Raw genomic sequence first — 26,438 nt, 5'->3', positions numbered from 1 at the left:
AAAACATAATCAGATTTTGGCTTGTTGGAAGGTTAATCCCAAAAAAACATCAACAAAATACTAACTTTGGTAAACCCTAATACTTATATGTGGAAGACTGTTGGAGCAGTGGTGTCACCTGCGGGAGCCTCCAGAACCAGGCTGAAGCCAGGAGCTGTCCACAGGAGGAGGCAGAGGAGTGGTGATGGTGCTGGTGGAGATGTCTCCGATGATGGCTAATGCCTCCTTCAGCGCGTGGTGGGTCCGCAACACCTCATCCCTACGTTGCACCTGCTCCTGAGACTCATCCATCAGCGTGTTCTGGTCCCCAGCTGAGTACAGCTGAGCCAGCAGCTCTGCATTGATGAACTCTTTCACCTGCCAAAAAGATTCAGTTTTCTACATGCTCTCAGAAGAATCTCTCAAAGTGACTAGTTTCTTCATTTTAAGCATCTGGTTACATTTTTCCAGCCCAGACATTAACACCATGTGTCAGAATATGTTTACCATATACTGAATAAATCTAGGATTACTAAAAATCCAGAAACACAGGCCAAACTACATTTCCTCCTGTTTTGTTGTGTCCATGTCGATCACTGAATTTCTTTATGTCTTACTACACAGTGGTGGTTAATATGAGGCTCATATGAAAGTTAACAGACTTTGAACAGTATTTTAGGCTCATGGCATCTTGCCCAAAATGCTTGGTCATAAGCAGCTAAAATATGGTCTTCAAGAACTAAAATAAAATAAAAAAAAATATATCACCTGACTCATTTTATAACAGAGCCGTGACCAGATAACCATTTATTTTTTTATACTGATTGAAATCTAATTTCGAACACCAGCATACTGGTAAAAAGGGTTTAACACATTACAAAATTTCCCTTTTGCTGCCACACACACTGCAGTTTCTAAAAGGATATTACACTATTGATTATAAGGTTCATAACAACATGCAGTTGTTAATGATGACTCAGTAGAAGTTCTGCAGGTTCCAGTAGCATGGTTATTTATTCCTAAAGAACAACATTCAGTTACACTTTGGTAAATAACTTAATTTATTACAGTGTTGTCATAAGCATACTCACATTCTGTAGTACTTACTTCAATTTAGCTTCAAGACTTTGGACCTATCTTTTACCTTTGTCCTTCAAATCTGTGCTTATTATTCCATAATGCAGACAGAGTCCAATTTAAACATTACAGCACAAGAACTTCCCCAAATTTGTTTTACAGTATAAATGAAAGGATCTTACATTATTGATCATAAGGTGCATGATGGTCTTGGGCATGAGGTCCCGGATGCACTTGTTGACGATGGCCATGTAGGAGTCCACCAGGTTCCGGATAGTCTCCACCTTCCTCTCCAGCTGAGGATCCATGGAGAAGTTCTCTGTGGTACCAGAGCTCTCACTATCCACCTAAGAAGTAGAAGAAAGTTAGATGTGTGAAACAAAAAGGGAGTAGAGTGCTTTTAGGATAGGAGAATAACTTTAACTTGCCAGCATTTCTCCTTAGGAATTTAACCCCCACCAACACCACCACCACCACCACCCACCCCCTGGCCCACACATCACTGTTTCCAAACATGCTCATTAAAAGTGAGGGAATAACTGAAAGCAGGTGATGGAGTACATTGTGCTGTATTAAATTTTGATGACCTAATCTCGTTGGCTGTGGAAGGTTAAGGAGCTGCATGAGCTCTGTTGCTTCTACACCTGCGCATCACTAGCGGTCACTGACCGAAGATTTCTCGGGGTAAACACCAGCACGGAGCAGGGACGCTCTCCAGCTGTCCACCTCTTCCTGCGTGTTGCAAGCCAGCTCTAGGAAGCGATTGTCCTTGAAGACATTTCTGAAAAACAGAGATTGGTCAAATAAACTGACCCAAGGCTAACAGCAGATCTCATAACATGACTCATATCTGCAAACGTGAAATATTCAGTAAGAACATCTAATATTTGCTAGTGACTATATATTTGCTAGTGACTATATATATATATATATATATATATATATATATATATATATATATATATATATATATATATATAATAAGAAGTAACCTTTTACATGAGTTAATTGTTTTCTTTTTTAACAATATCACCAAAAAAGTCTTTCATTTGCTAATAAAACTCTAGCTGGCTATATTTTATGGTTAGGGGATAGGGTTAGGGGTTAGGGGTTAGTGTTGGCTCTGTACCGTTGTTCTGTATTGAAGATGGCAAACATGTGCTTGCTGGACATGAAGCCCTTTTCCACATCCCTGACCTTCAGGTTGTCCAGAGGCAGCATGTACTTTTTCTCTTTCTCCTGCAGAATAAAACCCAGAAACCTCAGCAAGAACCACATTGACAGGCTTTACAATAATCCTGATTACATTTGTGCTACATGAGACGATTGCTAAGAAAAAAATGACCACAGATTTGACACAATTTTCCCAGAACCTGGAATATTACACAATTTCCTGTGAAGAAATTCGACATAGTGAGTGACAGTTCTGTCCTTTAGGTAGGATGTCAAGACTTTTGTGTGTCCTTTCCTCGATTACAAAATGTTGAGTAAATAATATCAAACATGCGCAACAGTTAATGCACTGTTTTATGAGTTGATTTTAGGTGTTAGGATATAGCGGTTACACACATACACACCTCAGGAAAAAGATCCTTTAAGACAAGATTAAAATCAGGACACGTGCTGTAATTATCGGAAATTCAGGGGATGAGACAGCAATTTTTTGTCAAGGAGCAAAAACACAATAAGGTAAAAGTTTGGTGTAACCGCAACTTTTTCCCAATAAAAGACACCTAGTCTAGATTTCTAGCTTTCTATTTGTGAATACTCAGGTAAAGTACTTTCTATGATCCAAAACAGTGTAATTCTTTTACTATTGTGAAAAGTTCACGAATAACGTGAATCAATTTTATATATCTTTTTTTAATAATTGGATAAAAAGAACTCTGCTGAAATTAAAAGGGAATTTGAGTTGTACTTTTTTTTTATCTCAGAAAGGGACTTTCCTAATCTAAGTTAATTTCCTGATCTAAATTAGACGTCTGAAACAGATGTTTCTGATTTAATCCCCAGACTCAGTGTACTGTAGCTGCAGGTTTTCATTCCAGCCAATCAGGAGTCACACCTGATTTCACTCATTTAATCAATTGTTCTGAGTCTTATAACGACTACCAGGTGTTTCTCCTACAGTATCAGTCTGGAATGAAAACCCGAAGGCATGATCGCTCTGGATAAAACTACTAGCATGGAGAAGACTCTGCTGGAAAAAGACAGGGGCAGAAATATTGGGAAGCGTTATTACAGTTGATGTAAATGTCCATCTGCAATACTGCAATATGAAGACGTCTAATAGAAAGCCCTTAATGTCTCTAGTTTAAAAAAGTTTATAGTTTTTAAGAATTAAAGGCTGAATTGCAATCAAATTATGACATTTACCTTTAAATGCTTTAACTCTCAGCTATAAATAAGACACAACTCATGAAAGTGATCATGTTGTGTTTCAGATTCTGAAATGCAATACATCTGTTTTAAATGTGAAAAGATCTCAATTGTGCTTAAATACTTAGTTTTTGCTTTTAGGCCATTTGGCAGTCGTCCTTATCTACAGTGGCTTACCTTTATCCCATTTATCTCAGTTAGGGATACTGTAAGCAGCAGCATAATTTGAACTCCCAACCTTTCAGTCAGTAAAGCCAATATCTTAACAATATGAACTATGATAACCCCTTCTGTTTAAGCACCAACTAAAAAGCTGAGATAAATTTTTACAAATAAAGAAGAAGCATTTTTTTCACATATGAATTAACACAGTGAATCTTTTTTTTTTCAGATATTCCAACTCAATAGTAAGTTGGGGTCAGGGCACAGGGTCAGCCATGATACAGCACCCAGGAACAGACAGAGTCAAGGGCCTTGTTCAAGGAGCCAACATTGGCAGATCAGTAGTTCTTCTTAGAGTTGTTCACTTAGCTGAGTGCTGAACTGCCCTCTTGAGAGAATGTGATGGAGGTAATGATGGGGGATCTGATATACAGTAGAATCCATGAGCAGGTCCTGATTAGAAATCTCTCACTTCTTAACTAGGGGCCTGTGAGACTGTTCCATAGAAGTAACCATGATTGTTTGGTTAATTGATTGAATAGTTTGGTCTGTCAGTTGTTAACCTTTTGTCAAATTTAAATTTCAGTCATAGTTTGCAGACACAAGGATCACATAACACATGATTACTTTCATATACCATTCCAGGTAAATTCCCTATTTCTTTGTTGTTATATTAGCATCCACTATTCTGGAGTGGATTAATGTATAGCCATTCAGCTACAAGTGCATTAGTGAGCTCAGGCACACAGTCAGTGTGCCAGTTCCTCCCAAAAGTGTTCAGCGCTCTAGTTCTTCAACTCCACACCATGTGTTCACAGAGCTTACACAATTGTGCAACAGCACACAAAGACTTTCTATATAATCGCATGCTTCCAACTTGGTGATCACAGTTTGGGGAAGAACCACATATGGGTGTTAGGGGTGAACATACTTTTGTCCCGTTTAGTCTACACAGACACCATAGGAAAACTAAAGATAGAGTTGTACAATAGGAATGAAATGAAAACAAGAGAAGCAAAGGGTGAGCTATGGCACAGAGATAAAAGACATGGGAACTGACAAAGAGAAGTAGCACATATGGAAGGCATTAAAACATGCTGCGGTTTAAGAACACCATTATTTCCCCTCCATGTATTTGAAGGCTCAGGTTAAGCCTTCTGTTTTAACTGTGCTTATGAGGATGGAGGTGAAGAAAGTATTGCAGCAAATAGGTGAGGCTCAAAGTTCAAAAGGTCCACATGTAAATATTAATGATGCTGTGCAGTTCAGAAAGTCTCCTCCACCCTCTTTATTTATTTCTTAAATATTTCCCCTCCATTCCAGAGGGCCCCACTTCCTGCCTCGAATGTTTTCTTGAGGAGAACGAAGAGAGAGTGAGAGAAAGGCTGGGAGATTAAATGACAGCCTGGCATTAAGGCTAAACATCTGGTAGTACTTAACAGCAGGAGGAACGTGCGAGAGGAGGAGAAAGAGTGCAGGCAGAGGACGAGTGCCGAGGCTGGACACAAGAACACCAGAGAAGCCACTAGAAACTCCTCTAAGCTTAGGCTGAAGGTATCCAGACCTCTGAGATGAAAGAGATCTGGGACTTGAGCTCTTGGGATTGACTCGCTGTAATCCACTCTGCAAAACATAGTCTGGCTCTTTGGAGGACCCCGGAACGTCTATCCCATATATGGAACCTTGGGTCCCTCCCTCTCTTCTCGTCTCGTCTCTTCTTCTCTCCTATCCTCTTTCCTCACTGCCTCTTGGACGTTCTTTTTTCCCCTTGCTAATATCTCTTCCACGAAAGCACGCCCCAAATTCCCAGCGGTCGTCTGAACGAACGTGCCACGTCAAGGCTGGATGCGGCTCGTGCAACATGGGACACTGTTAGGACCAGGACAAAAAAAAAGTATTCTGTTGCTGCAGAACCAACCAACCAACCAAACCAACCAACAAACCAAACAAAGCAACCAACCAACAAACCAAGCAAATGATTATGCGTTTCAGAGGCCAGATTGCAGTTGAAAATAACGGACTACTATCGGGATTTTTCGAGCTCCCTAGCAAGAGGAGGAGGAGGGAGGATGAAGGAGACATATCTCTCCCAACAGAAAGGGCAACGCTTTACTGCTCTCCTCCGTCTGCCCAGTGTTCAGACTACCTGTTCATGGATATGTGAGTGTACAGTAGTCTGCACATTGGTTAGACTGGGTGAGGATGCACATCTCTAATCACTAAGCTCCTGCGTTTATAAAACTGTACGTCAATCTTTTGCAGTTCTCTTCTCTCAAGGCTTCTTTTCTTATTTTGCACTTAAGTAAAAATGATAAAAATGATACCAATTCCTTAAGCAATGCATGGGTTAAATATGATTTGAAAAATATTGGGATTAAGTCTAAAAGCATGCAAGCTTCTTAGGCTGGAAAAAAATGGAGCATGTACTGGTTTGTGAGTCCTACGTAGATTGTCGGTTAAAAAAAAAACAAAAAACGTAGGAATGCTGCGGTTTCACAAATGTCAGCGGGCTTTGCCGATGCTGGAGCCAACTCAAACACAGGAAAATTTTTTATTGCTACCAAAAGCACAAGCAATAGAGTCTTAAACCACAGTCAGAAATAAAATTTCAATGCGACGCCACTTCAGATGACTTCCTTGTTATTGTTGAGTCTTAGGTATTTACAGCAGCATAGGAATAAACAAGATTAAATTTATTTCCAAACAAAAATGTGGCTTTGCTGAGACTCAAAGGTTTTAAGTGATTTCAAAGATTTTTTCTCAGGATCTGTGTAATGATTCCAGAAACAGTGTTTGCTGTGTTTTATTAGCAGTCAGTGTAATCGCCTGCTGCTGTTTGGCCTGTAGAGAGAGAGAGAGTGTGTGTGTATGTGTGTGTGTGTGTGTGTGTGTGTGTGAGAGAGAGAGAGAGAGAGAGAGAGAGAGAGAGAGACAGAGAGAGACAGTGTCAGTATTTCTATCTAACAGTGTAACCAGAATTTTGGTGGATGTTTACAGTAGCTGCTGGATTGTTAAATTATCTGAACACAGATTTGTTCCTGTTTTGTTCCTTTTAATCTCATGGCTGGAATTTTTCAGGGCTCTAGAAATCTAGAAATATATAAAACTGCCTGTTTTTAGTCTTCTGTTCCGTTTTTCGATGAACATCTATGTCTTTTAAAAATTAAATGAAACGACTTGACTCAAACGAAGCTCTGTAGAGGTGTTTACTTTAAATAGTGACATTTCCTGGTGTAATGAAAGCTAGTGAGTTCAGGCTGATGGCTTTTCAGCTTTAGAGTGAAGGATTCTGGGCTTCTAACATGTCCAACGCCTGCATGCTCACCAGCTCTCATCCTTCTAGCAACAGGTTTCAGATGGTTGTGTTCATGTTATCTGCATGTGTTCACTGATTTCAGAGTGTGTGTTGAGTGTTGAGTGTGTACAGAAATGTAAGAGAGACATTTTCAGAGCTCTGAGAGGAAGAAGCAAGGAAATGTATAGGGCAGTGTGGGATTTGCTCATAGAGAGCTGATTGGCTGCTTGTGTTTTCACACACACACACACACACACACACACACACACACACACACACACACATATACACTCACACAAAAAGTCTAATGTCACTTTTCCAGCCAGGAATGTGAATAAGATTTTGGCAGAGGGAACGTAAAAAAAATGTGTGTGTGTTTGTGTGTTTGAATGATTGTATGTCAGTATGTGTGCGTGTGTTGTGCATGTGTCTGTGTATGTATGAGTTTTGTGTGTGTATGTGTTAGTGTGTGTTTGTGGTGTGTGAGTGTGTTTTTGTGGTGTGTATGTGTGAGTGTGTATACAGTGTGTGTGTGATTGAGTGTGTGTTTGTGAGAGAGAGAGAGAGAGAGAGGGAGAGAGAGAGAGAGCTAGGTTGACTTGGACAGGCTCCAGCTGTGTTAAAGTCACAGAGCAAATGCTTCTACTCCCAAATGGACTCAGAAGCACAGAGAGATCTAATACGAGGAAAACCGACTGGTTTAAAGTGAAGTCCTGTAATTTAAACTGTAGTCACACTATATAAAAATAAAAAAATAAATAAGTAAATAAATGAATAATAATAATAATAACAATAATAATAATAATAATAATAATAATAATAATAATAATAATAAAACTTAGCAAGTGAACATTCTTAAAATCTGCATTTAACCAGTATTAACACTATCTGTTAATGACATTGTTACTGTTGAATCATTTTCCTTCAAGAGTCAAGTGTTTACTTTAAAAAAAAAGAAAAAAAAGAACTCAGAGACAGTTTCCATAGAAACCACTTCCACAGGGGACTTCTACGCTGTACCTAGTGCTAACAAATTCATATTGTATTTGTGACATAGAGTGAAATGCTTTTTGCCTTTGTCCTTGTTATATAAAGATAATCCCACTATTAATTAAATTAATAGTGGAATATAATGGAATTAACCATTTATTTAACCAAATAAAATATAAATATATATTATATAAATAATAAAATATAAATATGGACATACATGGAAACAAATCTAAATGTTAAATAGAAGGAGACTCCAGTGTCAGTGTTTTTGTAGCAGTCTTCCATATGCAGTCACTCATCAGTCTCTCTCTCTCTTTCTATCTTTCTTTCTCTTGGAGGCAGTAAATAAAACACAGCAGTATGTCTGAGGTTTGGAGATAAAACTTTGAGTTTGTGTAGTGTGTGAGATGTATGGCATATATGAGGAGTGTGAATTGTTGAGGAAATTTGTGTGAAAGAGTGTGTGTCATGTATTGAACACTGAGATATGGTGTGTGTAGTATACTGAACACTGAGTTGTGGGGTTTGTAGCATGTATAGTGTGTTGAACACTGAGTTGTGGTGTGTGTAGTGTGTTGAAAACTGAGTTGTGGTGTGTGTGTAGTGTTGAACACTGAGTTGTGGTGTGTGTGTAGTGTGTGTAGTGTTGAACACTGAAATGTGGTGTGTGTGTAGTGTTGAACACTGAGTGGTGGTGTGTAGTGTTGAAGACTGATTCGTGGTGTGTGTGTGTAGTGTTGAACACTGAGGTGTGGTGTGTGTGTAGTGTGTATCGTGTTGAACACTGAGTTGTGGTGTGTGTAGCCTTAAACACTGAAGTGTGGTGTGTGTATTGTTGAACACTGAGTTGTGGTGTGTGTATTGTGTTGAACACTGAGTTGTGGTGTGTGTAGCCTTAAACACTGAAGTGTGGTGTGTGTGTAGTGTTGAACACTGAGTCGTGGTGTGTGTATTGTGTTGAACACTGAGTCATGGTGTGTGTGTAGTGTTGAACACTGAGTTGTGGTGTGTGTAGCCTTAAACACTGAAGTGTGGTGTGTGTGTAGTGTTGAACACTGAGTGGTGGTGTGTGTAGTGTTGAAGACTGATTCGTGGTGTGTGTAGTGTTGAACACTGAGTTGTTGTGTGTGTGGTGTTGAACACTGAGTCGTGGTGCGTGTGTAGTGTGTATAGAGTTGAATACTGAGTCGTGGTGTGTGTAGTGTTGAACACTGAGTTGTGGTGTGTGTATAGTGTTGAAGACTGATTCGTGGTGTGTGTAGTGTTGAACACTGAGTTGTTGTGTGTGTGGTGTTGAACACTGAGTCGTGGTGCGTGTATAGTGTGTATAGAGTTGAATACTGAGTCGTGGTGTGTGTAGTGTTGAACACTGAGTTGTGGTGTGTGTATAGTGTTGAAGACTGATTCGTGGTGTGTGTAGTGTTGAACACTGAGTTGTTGTGTGTGTGGTGTTGAACACTGAGTCGTGGTGCGTGTAGTGTTGAACACTGAGTTGTGGTGTGTGTATAGTGTTGAACACTGAGTCACGGTGTATGTTTAGTGTTGAACAATGAGTTGTGGTGTGTGTAGCATTGAACACTGAGTTGTAGTGTGTGTAGAATGTGTAGTGTTGAACACTGAGTTGTGGTGTGTGTATTGTTGAACACTGAGTTGTGATGTGTGTGTAGTATTGAACACTGAGTTGTGGTGTGTGTGTAGTGTGTGTACTGTTGCACACTGAGTCGTGGTGTGTGTTTAGTGTGTGTAGTGTTGAACACTGAGTTGTGCTGTGTGTAGTATGTGTAGTGTTGAACTCTGAGTTGTGGTGTGGGTATAGTGTTGAACACTGAGTCGTGGTGTGTGTAGTGTTGAACACTGAGTTGTGGTGTGTGTAGTGTTGAACACTGAGTTGTGGTGTGTGTAGTGTTGAACACTGAGTCGTGGTGTGTGTAGTATGTGTAGTGTTGAACTCTAAGTTGTGGTGTGTGTATTGTTGAACACTGAATTGTGGTGTGTGTGTAATGTTGAACACTGAGTTGTGGTGTGTGTGTGTTGAACACTGAGTTGTGGTGTGTGTAGTGTATGTAGTGTTGAACACTGAGTTGTGGTGTGTGTTGAGTGTGTGTAGTGTTGAACACTGAATTGTGGTGTGTGTAGTGTGTGTAGTGTTGAACACTGACTTGTGGTGTGTGTAGTGTTAAACAGTGAGTCGTGATGTGTGTGTGTAGTGTTGAACACTGAGTTTTGGTGTGTGTGTAGTGTGTGTAGTGTTGAACACTGAGTTGTGGTGTGTGTGTAGTGTTGAACACTAAGTTGTGGTGTGTGTGTAGTGTTGAACACTGAATTGTGGTGTGTGTATAGTGTGTGTAGTGTTAAACACTGAGTTGTTGTGTGTGTAGTGTGTGTAGTGTGTGTAGAGTTGAACACTGAGTCATGGTGTGTGTTTAGTGTGTGTAGTGTTGAACACTGAATTGTGGTGTGTGTAGTGTGTGTAGTGTTGAACACTGACTTGTGGTGTGTGTGTAGTGTTGAACACTGAGTTGTGGTGTGTGTGTGTAGTGTTGAACACTGAGTTGTGGTGTGTGTGTAGTGTGTGTAGAGTTGTACACTGAGTTGTTGTGTGTGTAGTGTGTGTAGTGTTGAACACTGAGTTGTGGTGTGTGTAGTGTGTGTAGTGTTGAACACTGAGTTGTGGTGTGTGTGTAATGTGTGTAGAGTTGAACACTGAGTTGTGGTGTGTGTAGTGTTGAACACTGAGTTGTGATGTGTGTAGTGTGTGTAGTGTTGAACACTGAGTTGTGGTGTGTGTGTAGTGTGTGTAGTGTTGAACACTGAGTTGTGGTGTGTGTAGTGTGTGTAGTCTTGAACACTGAGTTGTGGTGAGTGTAGTGTGTGTAGTGTTGAACACTGAGTTGTGGTGTGTGTAGTGTTGAACACTGAGTTGTGATGTGTGTAGTGTGTGTAGTGTTGAACACTGAGTTGTGGTGTGTGTGTAGTGTGTGTAGAGTTGAACACTGAGTTGTTGTGTGTGTAGTGTGTGTAGTGTTGAACACTGAGTTGTGGTGTGTGTAGTGTGTGTAGTGCTGAACACTGAGTTGTGGTGTGTGTAGTGTTGAACACTGAGTTGTGGTGTGTGTAGTGTGTGTAGAGTTGAACACTGAGTTGTTGTGTGTGTAGTGTGTGTAGTGTTGAACACTGAGTTGTGGTGTGTGTAGTGTGTGTAGTGTTGAACACTGAGTTGTGGTGTGTGTAGTGTGTGTAGTGTTGAACACTGAGTTGTGGTGTGTGTAGTGTGTGTAGTGTTGAACACTGAGTTGTGGTGTGTGTGTAATGTGTGTAGAGTTGAACACTGAGTTGTGGTGTGTGTAGTGTTGAACACTGAGTTGTGGTGCGTGTAGTGTGTGTAGTGTTGAACACTGAGTTGTGGTGTGTGTGTAGTGTGTGTAGAGTTGAACACTGAGTTGTTGTGTGTATAGTGTGTGTAGTGTTGAACACTGAGTTGTGGTGTGTGTAGTGTGTGTAGTGTTGAACACTGAGTTGTGGTGTGTGTAGTGTGTGTAGTGTTGAACACTGAGTTGTGGTGTGTGTAGTGTTGAACACTGAGTTGTGGTGTGTGTGTGTAATGTGTGTAGAGTTGAACACTGAGTTGTGGTGTGTGTAGTGTTGAACACTGAGTTGTGATGTGTGTAGTGTGTGTAGTGTTGAACACTGAGTTGTGGTGTGTGTGTAGTGTGTGTAGTGTTGAACACTGAGTTGTGGTGTGTGTAGTGTGTGTAGTCTTGAACACTGAGTTGTGGTGAGTGTAGTGTGTGTAGTGTTGAACACTGAGTTGTGGTGTGTGTAGTGTTGAACACTGAGTTGTGATGTGTGTAGTGTGTGTAGTGTTGAATACTGAGTTGTGGTGTGTGGGTAGTGTGTGTAGTGTTGAACACTGAGTTGTGGTGTGTGTGTAGTGTTGAACACTGAGTTGTGGTGTGTGTGTGTGTAGTGTTGAACACTGAGTTGTGGTGTGTGTAGTGTGTGTAGAGTTGTACAGTGAGTTGTTGTGTGTGTAGTGTGTGTAGTGTTGAACACTGAGTTGTGGTGTGTGTGTAGTGTGTGTAGTGTTGAACACTGAGTTGTGGTGTGTGTGTAATGTGTGTAGAGTTGAACACTGAGTTGTGGTGTGTGTAGTGTTGAACACTGAGTTGTGGTGTGTGTGTAGTGTGTGTAGTGTTGAACACTGAGTTGTGGTGTGTGTAGTGTGTGTAGTCTTGAACACTGAGTTGTGGTGTGTGTAGTGTGTGTAGTGTTGAACACTGAGTTGTGGTGTGTGTGTAGTGTGTGTAGAGTTGTACACTGAGTTGTTGTGTGTGTAGTGTGTGTAGTGTTGAACACTGAGTTGTGGTGTGTGTAGTGTTGAACACTGAGTTGTGGTGTGGGTAGTGTGTGTAGTGTTGAACACTGAGTTGTGGTGTGTGTGTAGTGTGTGTTGTGTTGAACACTGAATTGTGGTGTGTGTAGTGTGTGTAGTGTTGAACACTGAGTTGTGGTGTGTGTGTAGTGTTGAACACTGAGTTGTGGTGTGCGTGTGTAGTGTTGAACACTGAGTTGTGGTGTGTGTAGTGTGTGTAGAGTTGTACACTGAGTTGCGATGTGTGTAGTGTGTGTAGTGTTGAACACTGAGTTGTGGTGTGTGTAGTGTTGAACACTGAGTTGTGGTGTGTGTAGTGTGTGTAGTCTTGAACACTGAGTTGTGGTGAGTGTGTAGTGTGTGTAGAGTTGAACACTGAGTTGTTGTGTGTATAGTGTGTGTAGTGTTGAACACTGAGTTGTGGTGTGTGTAGTGTGTGTAGTGTTGAACACTGAGTTGTGGTGTGTGTAGTGTGTGTAGTGTTGAACACTGAGTTGTGGTGTGTGTAGTGTTGAACACTGAGTTGTGGTGTGTGTGTGTAATGTGTGTAGAGTTGAACACTGAGTTGTGGTGTGTGTAGTGTTGAACACTGAGTTGTGATGTGTGTAGTGTGTGTAGTGTTGAACACTGAGTTGTGGTGTGTGTGTAGTGTGTGTAGTGTTGAACACTGAGTTGTGGTGTGTGTAGTGTGTGTAGTCTTGAACACTGAGTTGTGGTGAGTGTAGTGTGTGTAGTGTTGAACACTGAGTTGTGGTGTGTGTAGTGTTGAACACTGAGTTGTGATGTGTGTAGTGTGTGTAGTGTTGAATACTGAGTTGTGGTGTGTGGGTAGTGTGTGTAGTGTTGAACACTGAGTTGTGGTGTGTGTGTAGTGTTGAACACTGAGTTGTGGTGTGTGTGTGTGTAGTGTTGAACACTGAGTTGTGGTGTGTGTAGTGTGTGTAGAGTTGTACAGTGAGTTGTTGTGTGTGTAGTGTGTGTAGTGTTGAACACTGAGTTGTGGTGTGTGTGTAGTGTGTGTAGTGTTGAACACTGAGTTGTGGTGTGTGTGTAATGTGTGTAGAGTTGAACACTGAGTTGTGGTGTGTGTAGTGTTGAACACTGAGTTGTGATGTGTGTAGTGTGTGTAGTGTTGAACACTGAGTTGTGGTGTGTGTGTAGTGTGTGTAGTGTTGAACACTGCGTTGTGGTGTGTGTAGTGTGTGTAGTCTTGAACACTGAGTTGTGGTGTGTGTAGTGTGTGTAGTGTTGAACACTGAGTTGTGGTGTGTGTGTAGTGTGTGTAGAGTTGTACACTGAGTTGTTGTGTGTGTAGTGTGTGTAGTGTTGAACACTGAGTTGTGGTGTGTGTAGTGTTGAACACTGAGTTGTGGTGTTTGTGTAATGTGTGTAGAGTTGAACACTGAGTTGTGGTGTGTGTAGTGTTGAACACTGAGTTGTGGTTTGTGTGTAGTGTGTGTAGAGTTGAACACTGAGTTGTTGTGTGGGTAGTGTGTGTAGTGTTGAACACTGAGTTGTGGTGTGTGTGTAGTGTGTGTTGTGTTGAACACTGAATTGTGGTGTGTGTAGTGTGTGTAGTGTTGAACACTGAGTTGTGGTGTGTGTGTAGTGTTGAACACTGAGTTGTGGTGTGTGTGTGTAGTGTTGAACACTGAGTTGTGGTGTGTGTAGTGTGTGTAGAGTTGTACACTGAGTTGTTGTGTGTGTAGTGTGTGTAGTGTTGAACACTGAGTTGTGGTGTGTGTGTAGTGTGTGTAGTGTTGAACACTGAGTTGTGGTGTGTGTGTAATGTGTGTAGAGTTGAACACTGAGTTGTGGTGTGTGTAGTGTTGAACACTGAGTTGTGATGTGTGTAGTGTGTGTAGTGTTGAACACTGAGTTGTGGTGTGTGTGTAGTGTGTGTAGTGTTGAACACTGAGTTGTGGTGTGTGTAGTGTGTGTAGTCTTGAACACTGAGTTGTGGTGTGTGTAGTGTGTGTAGTGTTGAACACTGAGTTGTGGTGTGTGTAGTGTGTGTAGTGTTGAACACTGAGTTGTGGTGTGTAGTGTGTGTAGAGTTGAACACTGAGTTGTTGTGTTTGTAGTGTGTGTAGTGTTGAACACTGAGTTGTGGTGTGTGTAGTGTTGAACACTGAGTTGTGGTGTGTGTAGTGTGTGTAGTGTTGAACACTGAGTTGTGGTGTGTGTGTAGTGTGTGTAGAGTTGAACACTGAGTTGTGGTGTGTGTAGTGTGTGTAGTGTTGAACACTGAGTTGTGGTGTGTGTGTGTAGTGTTGAACACTGAGTTGTGGTGTGTGTGTAGTGTGTGTAGAGTTGTACACTGAGTTGTTGTGTGTGTAGTGTGTGTAGTGTTGAACACTGAGTTGTGGTGTGTGTAGTGTGTGTAGTGTTGAACACTGAGTTGTGGTGTGTGTAGTGTTGAACACTGAGTTGTGGTGTGTGTAGTGTGTGTGGTGTTGAACACTGAGTTGTGGTGTGTGTAATGTGTGTAGTGATGAACACTGAGTTGTTGTGTGTGTAGTGTTGAACACTGAGTTGTTGTGTGTCTGCCTGTCTACACTTGCTGTGCAGAACATCAGGGAGACTGTACAGCAGGCACAGACAGGCAGACAGACAGCAACCCGCCATTAAGGACAGACGGACAAATCCACTGATCTCACAGTCACAAGAGGGAAAAAAACACTGCTAACGATGACCAACCACTGCCACAGTCACAACCACATTCAGTCACAGCCACATCCAGTCGGTCACAGCCAAATCAATCACAGTAACAGCCACAGCCACAGCCACAGTCACATCCAGTCAGTCACAGTCACAGTCACATCCAGTCAGCCACAGCCACAGCCACAGCCACATTCACAGCCACAGCCCGTCACAGCCACAGTCACAGCCACAGTCAGTCACAGCCACAGTCACATGACAAACATCTTTTGTGTTATTTACTGCAAATAATAAAGTGTCAATAAAGTGTTTCCCACATCTCCATTTTTCAGGCAGACAGACAGCAACCCGCCAATAAGGACAGATGGACAAATCCACTGATCCCACAGTCACAGGAGGGAAAAAAACACTGCTAATGATGACCAACCACCGTCACAGTCACAACCACAGCCAAAGTCACAGTCACACTCACAGTCACAGCCAGTCACAGTCACATCCAGTCAGTCACAGTCAGTCACAGTAACAGCCACAGCCACAGTCACAGTCACAGCCACAGTCACAGCCAGTCAGTCACAGTCAGTCACAGCCACATCCAGTCAGTCACAGTCACAATCACAGCCACAGGCACAGCCACATCCACAGTCATAGCCACAGTCACATCCAGTCAGTCACAGTCACAGCCACATCCAGTCAGTCACAGTCACAGTCACAGCCACAGACACAGCCACAGCCACAGTCACAACCAGTCAGTCACAGCCACATCCAGCCAGTCACAGTCACAGCCACAGTCACAGCCACATCCAGTCAGTCACAGTCACAGCCACATCCAGTCAGTCACAGTCAGAGTCACAGCCACAGACACAGCCACAGTCAGTCACAGCCACAGTCACAGCCACAGTCACAGTCACAACCAGTCACAGTCACAGCCACAGCCACATCCAGTCAGTCACAGTCACAGTCACATCCAGTCAGTCACAGTCACAGTCACAGCCACAGCCACATCCAGTCAGTCACAGTCACAGTCACATCCAGTCAGTCACAGTCACAGTCACAGCCACAGCCACATCCAGTCAGTCACAGTCACAGCCACATCCAGTCAGTCACAGTCACAGCCACAGACACAGCCACAGTCAAAGCAAGAGTCACAGTCACAACCAGTCAGTCACAGTCACAGCCACATCCAGTCAGTCACAGTCACAGATACAGACACAGCCACAGTCAGTCACAGCCACAGTCACAGCCACAGTCAGTCACAGTCACAGACACAGTCACAGTCACAGCCACAGTCAGTCACAGCCACAGTCACATGACAAACATCTTTTGTGTTATTTACTGAAAATAATAAAGTGTCAATAAAGTGTTTTCCACATCTTCATTTTTCTTTCAGTGTAAAAGTTGCTAAGTAAATGAATTTCCTCCTGTTTTTATTGTGTCCATGTTGATGACTGAACGTCTTTATCATGTCTCACTCCACAGTGGTGTTAATATGAATCTCATCTGAAAATAAACACTCAGGACTTTAAGAATTTCTAGTGTTTCATAACTATTTCTGTTTTTCTTTCCAATAATTGGAGCCACACGTGCAGAACAAAAACACATTCACACACACCCCACATACACACCACAAAAACAAACTCACACACACCCCACATACACACCACAAAAACAAACTCACACACACCCCACATACACACCACAAAAACACACTCACACACTCCCCACATACACACCACAAAAACACACTCACACACACCCCATGTACACACCACAAAAACACACTCACACATACACACCACAAAAACAAACTCACACACACTACATACACACCACAAAAACACACTCACACACCCCACATACACCCCACATACACATAACAAAAACACACTTACACACACCCCACATACACATAACAAAAACACACTCACACACCCCACATACACACCACAAAAACAAACTCACACACACTACATACACACCACAAGAACACACTCACACACACCCCACATAAACACCACAAAAACACACTCACACACACCCCACATAAACACCACAAAAACACACTCACACACCCCACATACACACTCACACACACCCCACATACACATAACAAAAACACACTTACACACACCCCACATACACATAACAAAAACACACTCACACACCCCACATACACACCACAAAAACACACTCACATGCACCCCACATACACACCACAAAAACACACTCACACCCCACATACACATAACAAAAACACACTTACACACACCCAACATACACATAACAGAAACACACTCACACACACCCCACATACACACTCACATATACCACATACACACCACAAATACACACTCAAATTCATACAAAGAACTAAACAAAAGTGTCTAATTTCTGTGGTATAATATAGAGGTTTATAATTAAAAAACCTCACACATTCCATTTATTCCTCATGCTGCGTTCACACATACAGTGATTTTATCGCTGCAAGTCTTCAGTCTCTGTACTACGAAGTTGCCAGTATGCGTTCCTACCACTGGTTGCCATAGTAACATGTATCAGCGGGTGGAGCGTCTAGCTTTCTGTTTTCCCGTGGCTAAAATGCGGCAAAGGGAGATTTGGCATTTGTGTAAAATTCAGCAGTGTTTATATGCATCATATCTTTACGTGTGAACGTAGCATCACTTCATTGCTTTTTGTGAGAGTGAGTGGAAAAATAACAAGTAGCTGGTGATGAATGAAGGGGACAATGTGTAAGATGTTTCACAAAATTAACTGTAACTCTAAACGGATAAAAGTACCATAATTTAACAAATAAAATCAGAGGAATAAAACCTTTGCGGTTCTAATAATCTGAATAATTTCAGGGAAGCAGCCTCATGCTCTTGATAGTTGTCCACGGTTAGGTAAAGGATAAAACTGGAAACACCTAATTTTTAAGTACAACAAAAAGCAGAAAAATTGTGCTAGAAATGCTAGAAATTAAATTTATTTAATTTTATGATTTACATATGTTTCTCAAAAGATCTTAAGCTTTGTGGACTCATAAAAAACATATATTTCAAGTATATCCAATAAATTCTGTCTTGTGATAGTGTGAGTGTATTATGAATGAGATCTGGTGAGATTCTTTAACTCCAAACATTTTTTTGACCCTGAAATTAGCTCCACCAGACAGAATGTCTGTGAAGTGAAGCATCTGCGTGGCAGTCTTCATTACAATCGCATTTCACCTCGCCGCCACCAGAGGGCGATGTCACCACTCTCACTCTCTCTCACTCACTCATTTTCTACCGCTTATCCAAACTACCTCGGGTCACGGGGAGCCTGTGCCTATCTCAGGCGTCATCGGGCATCAAGGCAGGATACACCCTGGACGGAGTGCAAACCCATCACAGGGCACACACACACTCTCATTCACTCACGCAATCACACACTAGGGACAATTTTCTAGAGATGCCAATCAACCTACCATGCATGTCTTTGGACCGGGGAAGGAAACCGGAGTACCCGGAGGAAACCCCCGAGGCACGGGGAGAACATGCAAACTCCACACACACAAGGTGGAGGCAGGAATCGAACCCCGACCCTGGAGGTGTGAGGCGAACGTGCTAACCACTAAGCCACCATGCCCCACCATTATGTGCAAATCATCATTGATGGCTCTCACCTCATCATCCTTGAACCAGGACAAGCTCTCTGCCGTCAGCACGAACCAGTACTCCTTAGCTCCTCCTTTCATGATGCTGATGTTGTTGATGGTCAACCATCCTTTGCGAATGACCTAATGAAGGGTGAAAAGTGCAACAGTCAAAAAAACAGGGTGGTGTTTGTGAAGAACAACATAGATGCTTGAGTGGTACATTTTGGTTGTTTTGCAGAAGCCACAAAGAGCAAAGAAGAAAATAAAGCAGCGCTGGAGATCTCCACAGAATGAGAACAAACAGAGTGTGTGCGTGTGTTAGTCAGGATTTCGTTTCCGTTTGAAAAAATAAAAAATAAACAACAACAACAACAACAACAACAACAATAATAATAATAATATGCCATTGAACATTTTTATATGCTCTTTTTCAGACAATTAAGACCAAAAGTTATTAAATTTTTTTAATAGACAAAGCTTCATGTATAATGTAATATTGCATCAGCATTTTTTTTTTATAACAACCGTAACCTGAGGAATTCAGCCATTCTTGTCTTTAGTTCTCAAAATATTTGTTTTATGTTTTCATCTTCGAATTTAAATCGGACGTGAGTGTGGCCTATAACAGAAGTGTTGGTTTGTTTGATATCATCACTGTTCCTTATAATAACTGCAAAACAGTGAAAAAATGTTGACACAACAACATTTTTAATTCACTAAAGATAACTTCCTTTCCTTTCTGCTTGCGTGGATTTATTCAGATGCCGAACCTAATGTCTGAACCTCTAATGTCTATGTAAATTAAAATATGTTTCACAACATAAAGCTATTTCCCAAAATGTATTAGCTATTAGTTCCCTAGATTAATTAAATGAGTATTTTTGGAGACCAGCCAAGATTTGCTTCCCTGTACGCACATACACAGACACACACACGCACACACACAAACACAAACACACACACACACACACACACACACACACACACGGTCTTCATGGGATATGTGTAGAAGCAGCTCTATTAATAATACAACTCTAAATAATCTCCTCTAGCAGTTTAGACAGAAAAAAAATATAGAAATATAGAAATATTTTATTTCGGAGCTCGGTCAATGATGCTGAGTTTACCTCGAGCTGCTAAAGCAAACCAATGGAAATAAAGATTAATGTAACTTTATTATATTGTGTACATGTTGCCAGATTGCAGTATAATATCCATGACAGAATGAGAGAAGGATAAATCCATCTGCTATATCAACATTTTGGGGATAATTTCATGAGTCATGAGTTCATGGATGGCTGATAATCTTAAATCTGGCAACCATTCTTCCATAAGAGCCATTTTTTAAAGCTATACATTGTTAACCTACAACTGTTCTATCATGACAAAGCATTCATTTACATTGGTAATATAGAGGGTGCTCACCATAAAATCTCTCCCTCTATCTATTTCACTCTGTCTATTGATTTTCCTTTAGTTCTAGGACTAGATTTTGGAAAGCAAGCCAGAGAAATGTTTTCTTTCTTACCTGGATGTCCTGTCAGAGCAGGAAACATGGCAGATCTCCGTTAAACATGGACATGCATGATGACAGCTCGCTCACAGCACAGATAGGGGAAATAAGGGTGGAAAACAAGATGCTGGCCATAATGACATAAAACAGTTCATGAAAACACAACTAGAGTTTAGGCGTTGGAGATATAGCCAAAAGATAAAAAATAAAAAAGCTAGTACAATAAGTAAGGCCAGTCACCACAACCAATTGTGTTATCTTCGCTAGCTTGTCCCTGGCCTTGTACCACACCGTAGTAATACCTCACCGTAATACCTCACCGTAGAGTAATATACAGTATTGCAATGTTTAGATGGTTATGGTTATATCACCCAACTCCAAACTGAACTCAAAAGCAATCATGCAGGAACCAGAACTACAGCCATGACAAAAAAATTAACAAGCAGAACTCAAATTCAGTCGTACATCAAAGCACAATAATACAATAAAACAGTAATGCTATGTGTGTGTATGCTGAAGATAATGCATAATGTGATGTGTGTGTGTATGCTGAAGAGACTGAGGTGAAGTTTGAGAAGAGAAAGAAGAAAAAAATAATAAAACGCTACCAAGCAGGAAGCATACATTTAGATTTATGTAATGTGTCGAATGTGTGAGAAATTAATTACCTTAGATTACACACACACACACACACAAACGCACACGGACGCTAACCTGGTTTCCAGCAGAACTTGTCTTGTTCGCTTGGCTGCTCCGCTGTTGTGCACTTTTAGGAATAAAAGAAAGAAAAAGAAAAAAAGAAAGAAAAAAGAAAAGAAAGAAAGAAAGAAAGAAAGAAAGAAAGAAAGAAAGAAAGAAAGAAAGAAAGAAAGAAAGAAAGAAAGAAAGAATTTTATTGTACATTCAAATTCAGACTAAACTCATTTGAGGATTTTTTTTCCCCTTCAGAATAAAAAAAATGTATAATTGTTATTAAACTCTCTCAAGCTCTTCTCTATTTTACTTGAGGGAGAAAAAAAACACGGCACAAGTGAAGTTGAAAAATTTATTGAAGCTTTATAAACAAGGAAAAACCTAGAATAAACTTTCTTCCTCCTGAGACTTCTGGTCTTACTCTAAAACCACACGGGAATGTACATGCTTCTCATTGCAGTTCTCTCTTTCAGAAACGTCTGTCTCTCTTCAATCCAGGAGGCTCGAACTTCCTCCCAGTCCTTTTTCTCTTTCTGCCAGTTCCTCTTCATTTGCTCCCAGTGCTCTTTGTTTTCCTTCCAAATCTCTTTCTCATTCTTCCAGCTCTCTCTCTCTTCCTTGAAGCGCTTTTTCTCATTCTCCCTTTTGTCTGCCGCTTCCTTCCATAACATTCTCTGTTTCTTCCAGATCTCTCTCTCTTTCATTCGGTCCATTTTGTCTTTCTCTAAGACCTGTATCGTCGACTCAGCTATCATTTCTCGTTCCACAAAGAGTGTGATGTTAGCCTGGAGCTCACAGATGTGTTGCAGAAGTGCAGCGTTCCTCTCCTCCAGCTCTCGCACCTTCAGGATGAGTTGCTCATTCACCTTTCGTGCCTTCATGTTGTCTTTCACCTGCATCTCTCCAGTCTGCTTTTCTGAGTCCATCATAGCATCAGACAGACCTTCTTCTATCTGAGACTGGTTTTGCTCCAGATTCTTTATCTTTGTCAGTAATCCCTCTGTCTGTACCAGGTGAACCATTTCTCTCTCCTCCAGCTCTTTCTTTAATCCTCTAAATTCTCTCTGCATGTTTTCTTGCAGATTATTCAGCTCCATCTTTCCGAGCTCATTCTGTCTCTGGTTTTCCTTCTCAAGCTCTTGTATCCTCTCGTCCTCCAGCTCGGCCTCCTCTCTGTCCTGCTGCTCTTTGTTTACATAAAACATGGTTTCCACGTCCCCCAACTTCAGAGTAACTACCTTTTTCTTGTCGTCTGTTCTATCTCTCGCTTTTGTGTCTTTCTCTTTATTTCTTTGAGCCTGAGCTTCTTTCAGATTCTTTAGCGTCCTCATCAATTCCACCAAGAGCGTCTGAATAGCTCGATCTCTCTCCATCTGTTCCTGCTTAAAATCTGCGAGAGCTCTCTGCATTTCTTCACGCAGATTATTTCTCTGCTCTGCCTTTCTGATCTCTTCCATTCTCTCTCTATACTCCTCAAGCTCTTTTAACTTTTTAGCCATCTCTTCCTTTTCCTCCTGCATTGTATTCAGCATGCTGTCTTTCTCCAGAAGCTCCTGACTGATGCAGGAGGCCACTGGCTCTGATTGCTCTCTCTCCAGTTCAGCCATTTCTACACTTGAATAGAAATAAATGAACAATAATACCTGTGACGACCTCTGTGTACATCGCAGATGAATTTTTGCAAGAACAGATTTTTTTTTTGATTCATCAGCAAAGTCGTGTGTGAATAGTTCTGTCCATGACGTCATCGTTCAGTATCAGTTCTCGAATTACAGTGGGAGGGGTGGGGGGCGGTGGGGGGTATGGTTGACGTTGTGACGCTGGACACGTGATGTCGTTATTCAGTACTTAAGAGCTGCAGCTCCGGGACTCAACCACTAGAGGGCTGCAGAACACGAGGCTATTTAGGTTTCTTAATTAGTTAGCATCAGGATAAATACTGTGTTTATGTAAACCAGTAACCACGTTGCTAACAATCTAGTTAGCGTCAGGCTAAATGTTATGTTTATGTAAACCAGTTGCCGCGATGCTAACAAGCTAGTTAGCAAATGGCTAAATATTGTTTATGTAAACCAGTAGCCGCGATGCTAACAAGCTAGTTAGCATATGGCTAAATATTATGTTTATGTAAACCAGTACCCGCGATGCTAACAAGCTAGTTAGCATCAGGCTAAATATTGTATTTATGTAAACCAGTAGCCGCGATGCTAACAAGCTAGTTAGCATCAGGCTAAATATTATGTTTATGTAAACAAGTAGCCGCGATGCTAACAAGCTAGTTAGGATCAGGCTAAATATTGTGTTTTATGTAAACAAGCATAGATATATACATTAGATGTCGCCTTGGGTACGGCAGTACATTAGAACGAATGCGTCAATAGAGCCGCCATCTTGGTACAGGGGACCCCCTCTTAACGCATCAGCGTCAATGTAGGCAAAGAAATAAAATCACCATAAATCGTCATGAACGCCATTTTCTAGTTATTTTTGGTTCGTTCCAAAGGTCAGACATGTATTTATCATTAAGTCCAGAGAAAATTTAAGGTTTTGATATTAAGATAATCTACTTTTTCACAATATAATGCATAGTGCTAGTAGGTGTAAGTTTATTAGTTACATTCTTCCACTTGAGTAAACTTCAAATGAACAATCACTACTTACCTTATAGCCTACTGCATGTAACACTGCTACAATGGTGTGACTATACATGTTAATTTAAACATTTAAATTGTATTGGTTTATTAAATATGATACACAAATTTGAGAGGAACATAATTTGAAAGTTATATAGTTGAGGAGCCAAAGACCGTTCAATATTTTCTTTATTCCTGTCCCACAATACTTTTGCTACATTAAATAAGTATGTACTAAAGTCACATAAAACAAAAAAAAAAAAACAGTGAAATTAAGCTAAAATGATGGTTGTCTTTGCCATCTTGAGTCTCAACAATGTGATCACGAAGACCAAATATGTCATATTATAATTTTTTTTAATTAACATACAATAAAAAATCCAAAACCTTTTCAGGTATAATCTGATTAAATATGTCCTTAAGTGAAGTAACTTGATAAAAGAGCATTCTGCTTGTGTTAAGTCCAGGACAATCTAATAAAATATGTTTGACAGATAAGGGAATCTTACAAAACATACATAAAGTCGGGTCTTTTCACCTTCAAGCAAAAAAAGCAAGGGTCAGTTTTTAATGTCCTTTTTAAGAGCTTCGGAATCTACAAACATTGTCTGTTTTCCTAACTGTCAAAAACTAATGGGTAACTAGCATGGATTAGCTGCAGTCATTAACCAAGGACTAAAACAAACCAACGGAACAAGAAATATAATTTCCTAACATTCAATATCATAAAACACATTTTCACCTGTGAAATGTAATCCCTTACTGTCTGGTTTTTAGATTTCTTTCGTTTGAACACCCGAATGCAGCACAGAAGTCCGGCATAGTGTATGCATTTGAAGTACAAGACCCCTGTACAAAGATGGCGGCAGTTTTGACGCATTTTTAGGACCCCAAGGCGACATCTTTGTATAGATATCTATGATTGTGTTTATGTAAACAAGTAGCCACGTTGCTAACAAGCTAGTTAGAATTAGGCTAAATATTATGTTTATGTAAACCAGTAGCCACATTGCTAACAAGCTAGTTAGCATCATGCTAAATATTGTGTTTAAGTAAACCAGTAGCCGCATTGCTAACAAGCTAGTTAGCGTTAGCCTGTATGTGTTTGTAACTAGGCCTGTTCCTGCTTCATCCATTCTCCGTGATTTAGACTGGAATATATTTTTATTTCAGGGATTTGTTCCTCATTGTTCAATAATTCCTAAATATTATTATTTAAATCTTTACATATGCCGATTTACAGTTTAAAAATAATTAATAAACCATATCAGGGTATTGTACAACATAATTTATAAATATGACCTATTTTTAAAACGTCTTCTACTTTAGAAAGAACATCAACTCATATATTCTGTAATATTTCAACTCATATATTCTGTAATAATTCATACACTATCAAGTCTACATTGTTCTAAGAGAATATTTGTTTAATAATACAATAATAAATCCACAAAATCAAGAAAATGGTTAAAAATCAGCAATATTTTGAGCAATGATGCTTTTAACACCACCAGCACCACCAAGTCTAGTCCTTATTCTCAGCAATTCCTGAAATTCCCTTCGAACAGAGGATTTTTTTCTATTACAGAAATATTAGTTCAGATATTTGCCCTTGTTGTGCCCACATGTTACTAATATAATGCCATATAAATCCTACAAACATTCAATTCCACTCGATCTTCAGACATTAAGGTAGTAACCTTCATGACAAAGGAACCTGATGGTATTACTGAGTGAGAAAAAAACTCCAGTGTTTTCTATTGCACTTAGAATTGATCAAACTGGAAAAGCCTCCACTGAGGAAAACAGTCAGTGACTTGTAGCACGATTGCCATTTTGTGGGTCAAACAATAGGGTGTTTACTAAAAACAAACAGAACTATTTATATACACAGTACCAGGAAACATCACTTTCATACACTTAACACTTATTGAACAGAGAAACCGTCTGGGGGGCAGCTGAAGGCACCATATCATGCCATTAACACTTAGTGAATACCTACTTGGCAAATCCAATGAAATCCTCATGGTTGGTGTTGATGTATGCAAGCTGTACCTCAATGAGCAACAGAATCTGTGGAAACATAAAAAAAATGTAAATGCTCTTTAGATCTTGTCTATTTTCTATGTTTTTGTTTTTTTCCTTGTGCTGCTCAGATTCCTGTGAAAGTAGTCATTACCTGCTCTTTGGCCCGACTCTCACGTTCACGAATGTGTGAAGTGACAATCCGCTCTGTCTCCTCCCTCAGCATGGGGAACGTTCCCAACTACAGAGACGTAAAACAGACAAGTACAGTATCACACTGCGCACTCTTTTTTTTTTATGTAAAGTTAAACACCAAGAATTGCTTCACCAGTTCTGTTGAAATTGCATGAGGAATACATAGAATAAAGACGAGGAATACATTACATATAAATACAACGAAAAGCCCTGCCTCTCAGCAAAGAAAGCTTAAAGTGTTAATAAAGCAGCAGATCATTTCTTTCTTTCTTTTTTCTTGCATTAACCATAAAAATAATACAATGTTTTATGAAGCAGGTACACCAAGATTTGTAATAGAACTGCAACATTAACCCTTGATGGCAGTCCTTACTGTCTATGGCTGTATGTACCATGTGAAAACATTTGTGACTAAGAAGGATTTTACCTTATTAGCACACTGACGCACTGTGTTGATGAGCTCTTGAATGACCAGGTCGATACATTTAATGCAGGGTTCCTTCAGCTTCACGATCTGTTTCTTTACTATCGCCTCAAACGCCATGTCTGGAGTGAACAGGCCCGTCCTGGAAAGACAAGGATGCTTTTAGTTATTGTTTCCGTAGCAACAAAAAGTTCACAGGGACTTTCAATTTCGGTAGGTGGAATTGCTGCAAAATCTACATTCTGATTGGCTGAAATAATGTAACGTGTGATGAGGAGTGATGATTGCTGCACTCTGATTGGTTCAGACAAAGCAGTTAAATTTCATGTTAGCTACACTGTGCACAAAAATTCAGTCATTTCTTTGTACAGTGATCCAGATGTATGAAGATTTATTGAAT

At 40.5% G+C, this 26,438-nt stretch overlaps 1 protein-coding gene across 1 annotated transcript in view; it reads right to left on the bottom strand.

Moving 5' to 3' along the window:
- Nucleotides 1–26,438, bottom strand: part of LOC132849037 (dynamin-3-like) — a 42,636-nt gene that overhangs the window by 5,133 nt on the left and 11,065 nt on the right. Inside the window, exons 11-19 of the mRNA XM_060875204.1 lie at nucleotides 26,042–26,180; nucleotides 25,574–25,660; nucleotides 25,397–25,467; nucleotides 20,783–20,834; nucleotides 18,583–18,696; nucleotides 2,186–2,295; nucleotides 1,726–1,837; nucleotides 1,239–1,403; nucleotides 119–357 (exon numbers count right to left, since the gene is read on the bottom strand). Of these exons, the coding sequence (XP_060731187.1) occupies nucleotides 119–357; nucleotides 1,239–1,403; nucleotides 1,726–1,837; nucleotides 2,186–2,295; nucleotides 18,583–18,696; nucleotides 20,783–20,834; nucleotides 25,397–25,467; nucleotides 25,574–25,660; nucleotides 26,042–26,180 (1,089 nt within the window). The remainder of the gene's footprint in view (nucleotides 1–118; nucleotides 358–1,238; nucleotides 1,404–1,725; nucleotides 1,838–2,185; nucleotides 2,296–18,582; nucleotides 18,697–20,782; nucleotides 20,835–25,396; nucleotides 25,468–25,573; nucleotides 25,661–26,041; nucleotides 26,181–26,438) is intronic.

This window comes from Tachysurus vachellii, chromosome 7 (genome assembly GCF_030014155.1).
Source record: "Tachysurus vachellii isolate PV-2020 chromosome 7, HZAU_Pvac_v1, whole genome shotgun sequence".
Classification (NCBI taxonomy): domain Eukaryota; kingdom Metazoa; phylum Chordata; class Actinopteri; order Siluriformes; family Bagridae; genus Tachysurus; species Tachysurus vachellii.
This window is presented reverse-complemented; position numbering and strand designations above follow the sequence as displayed.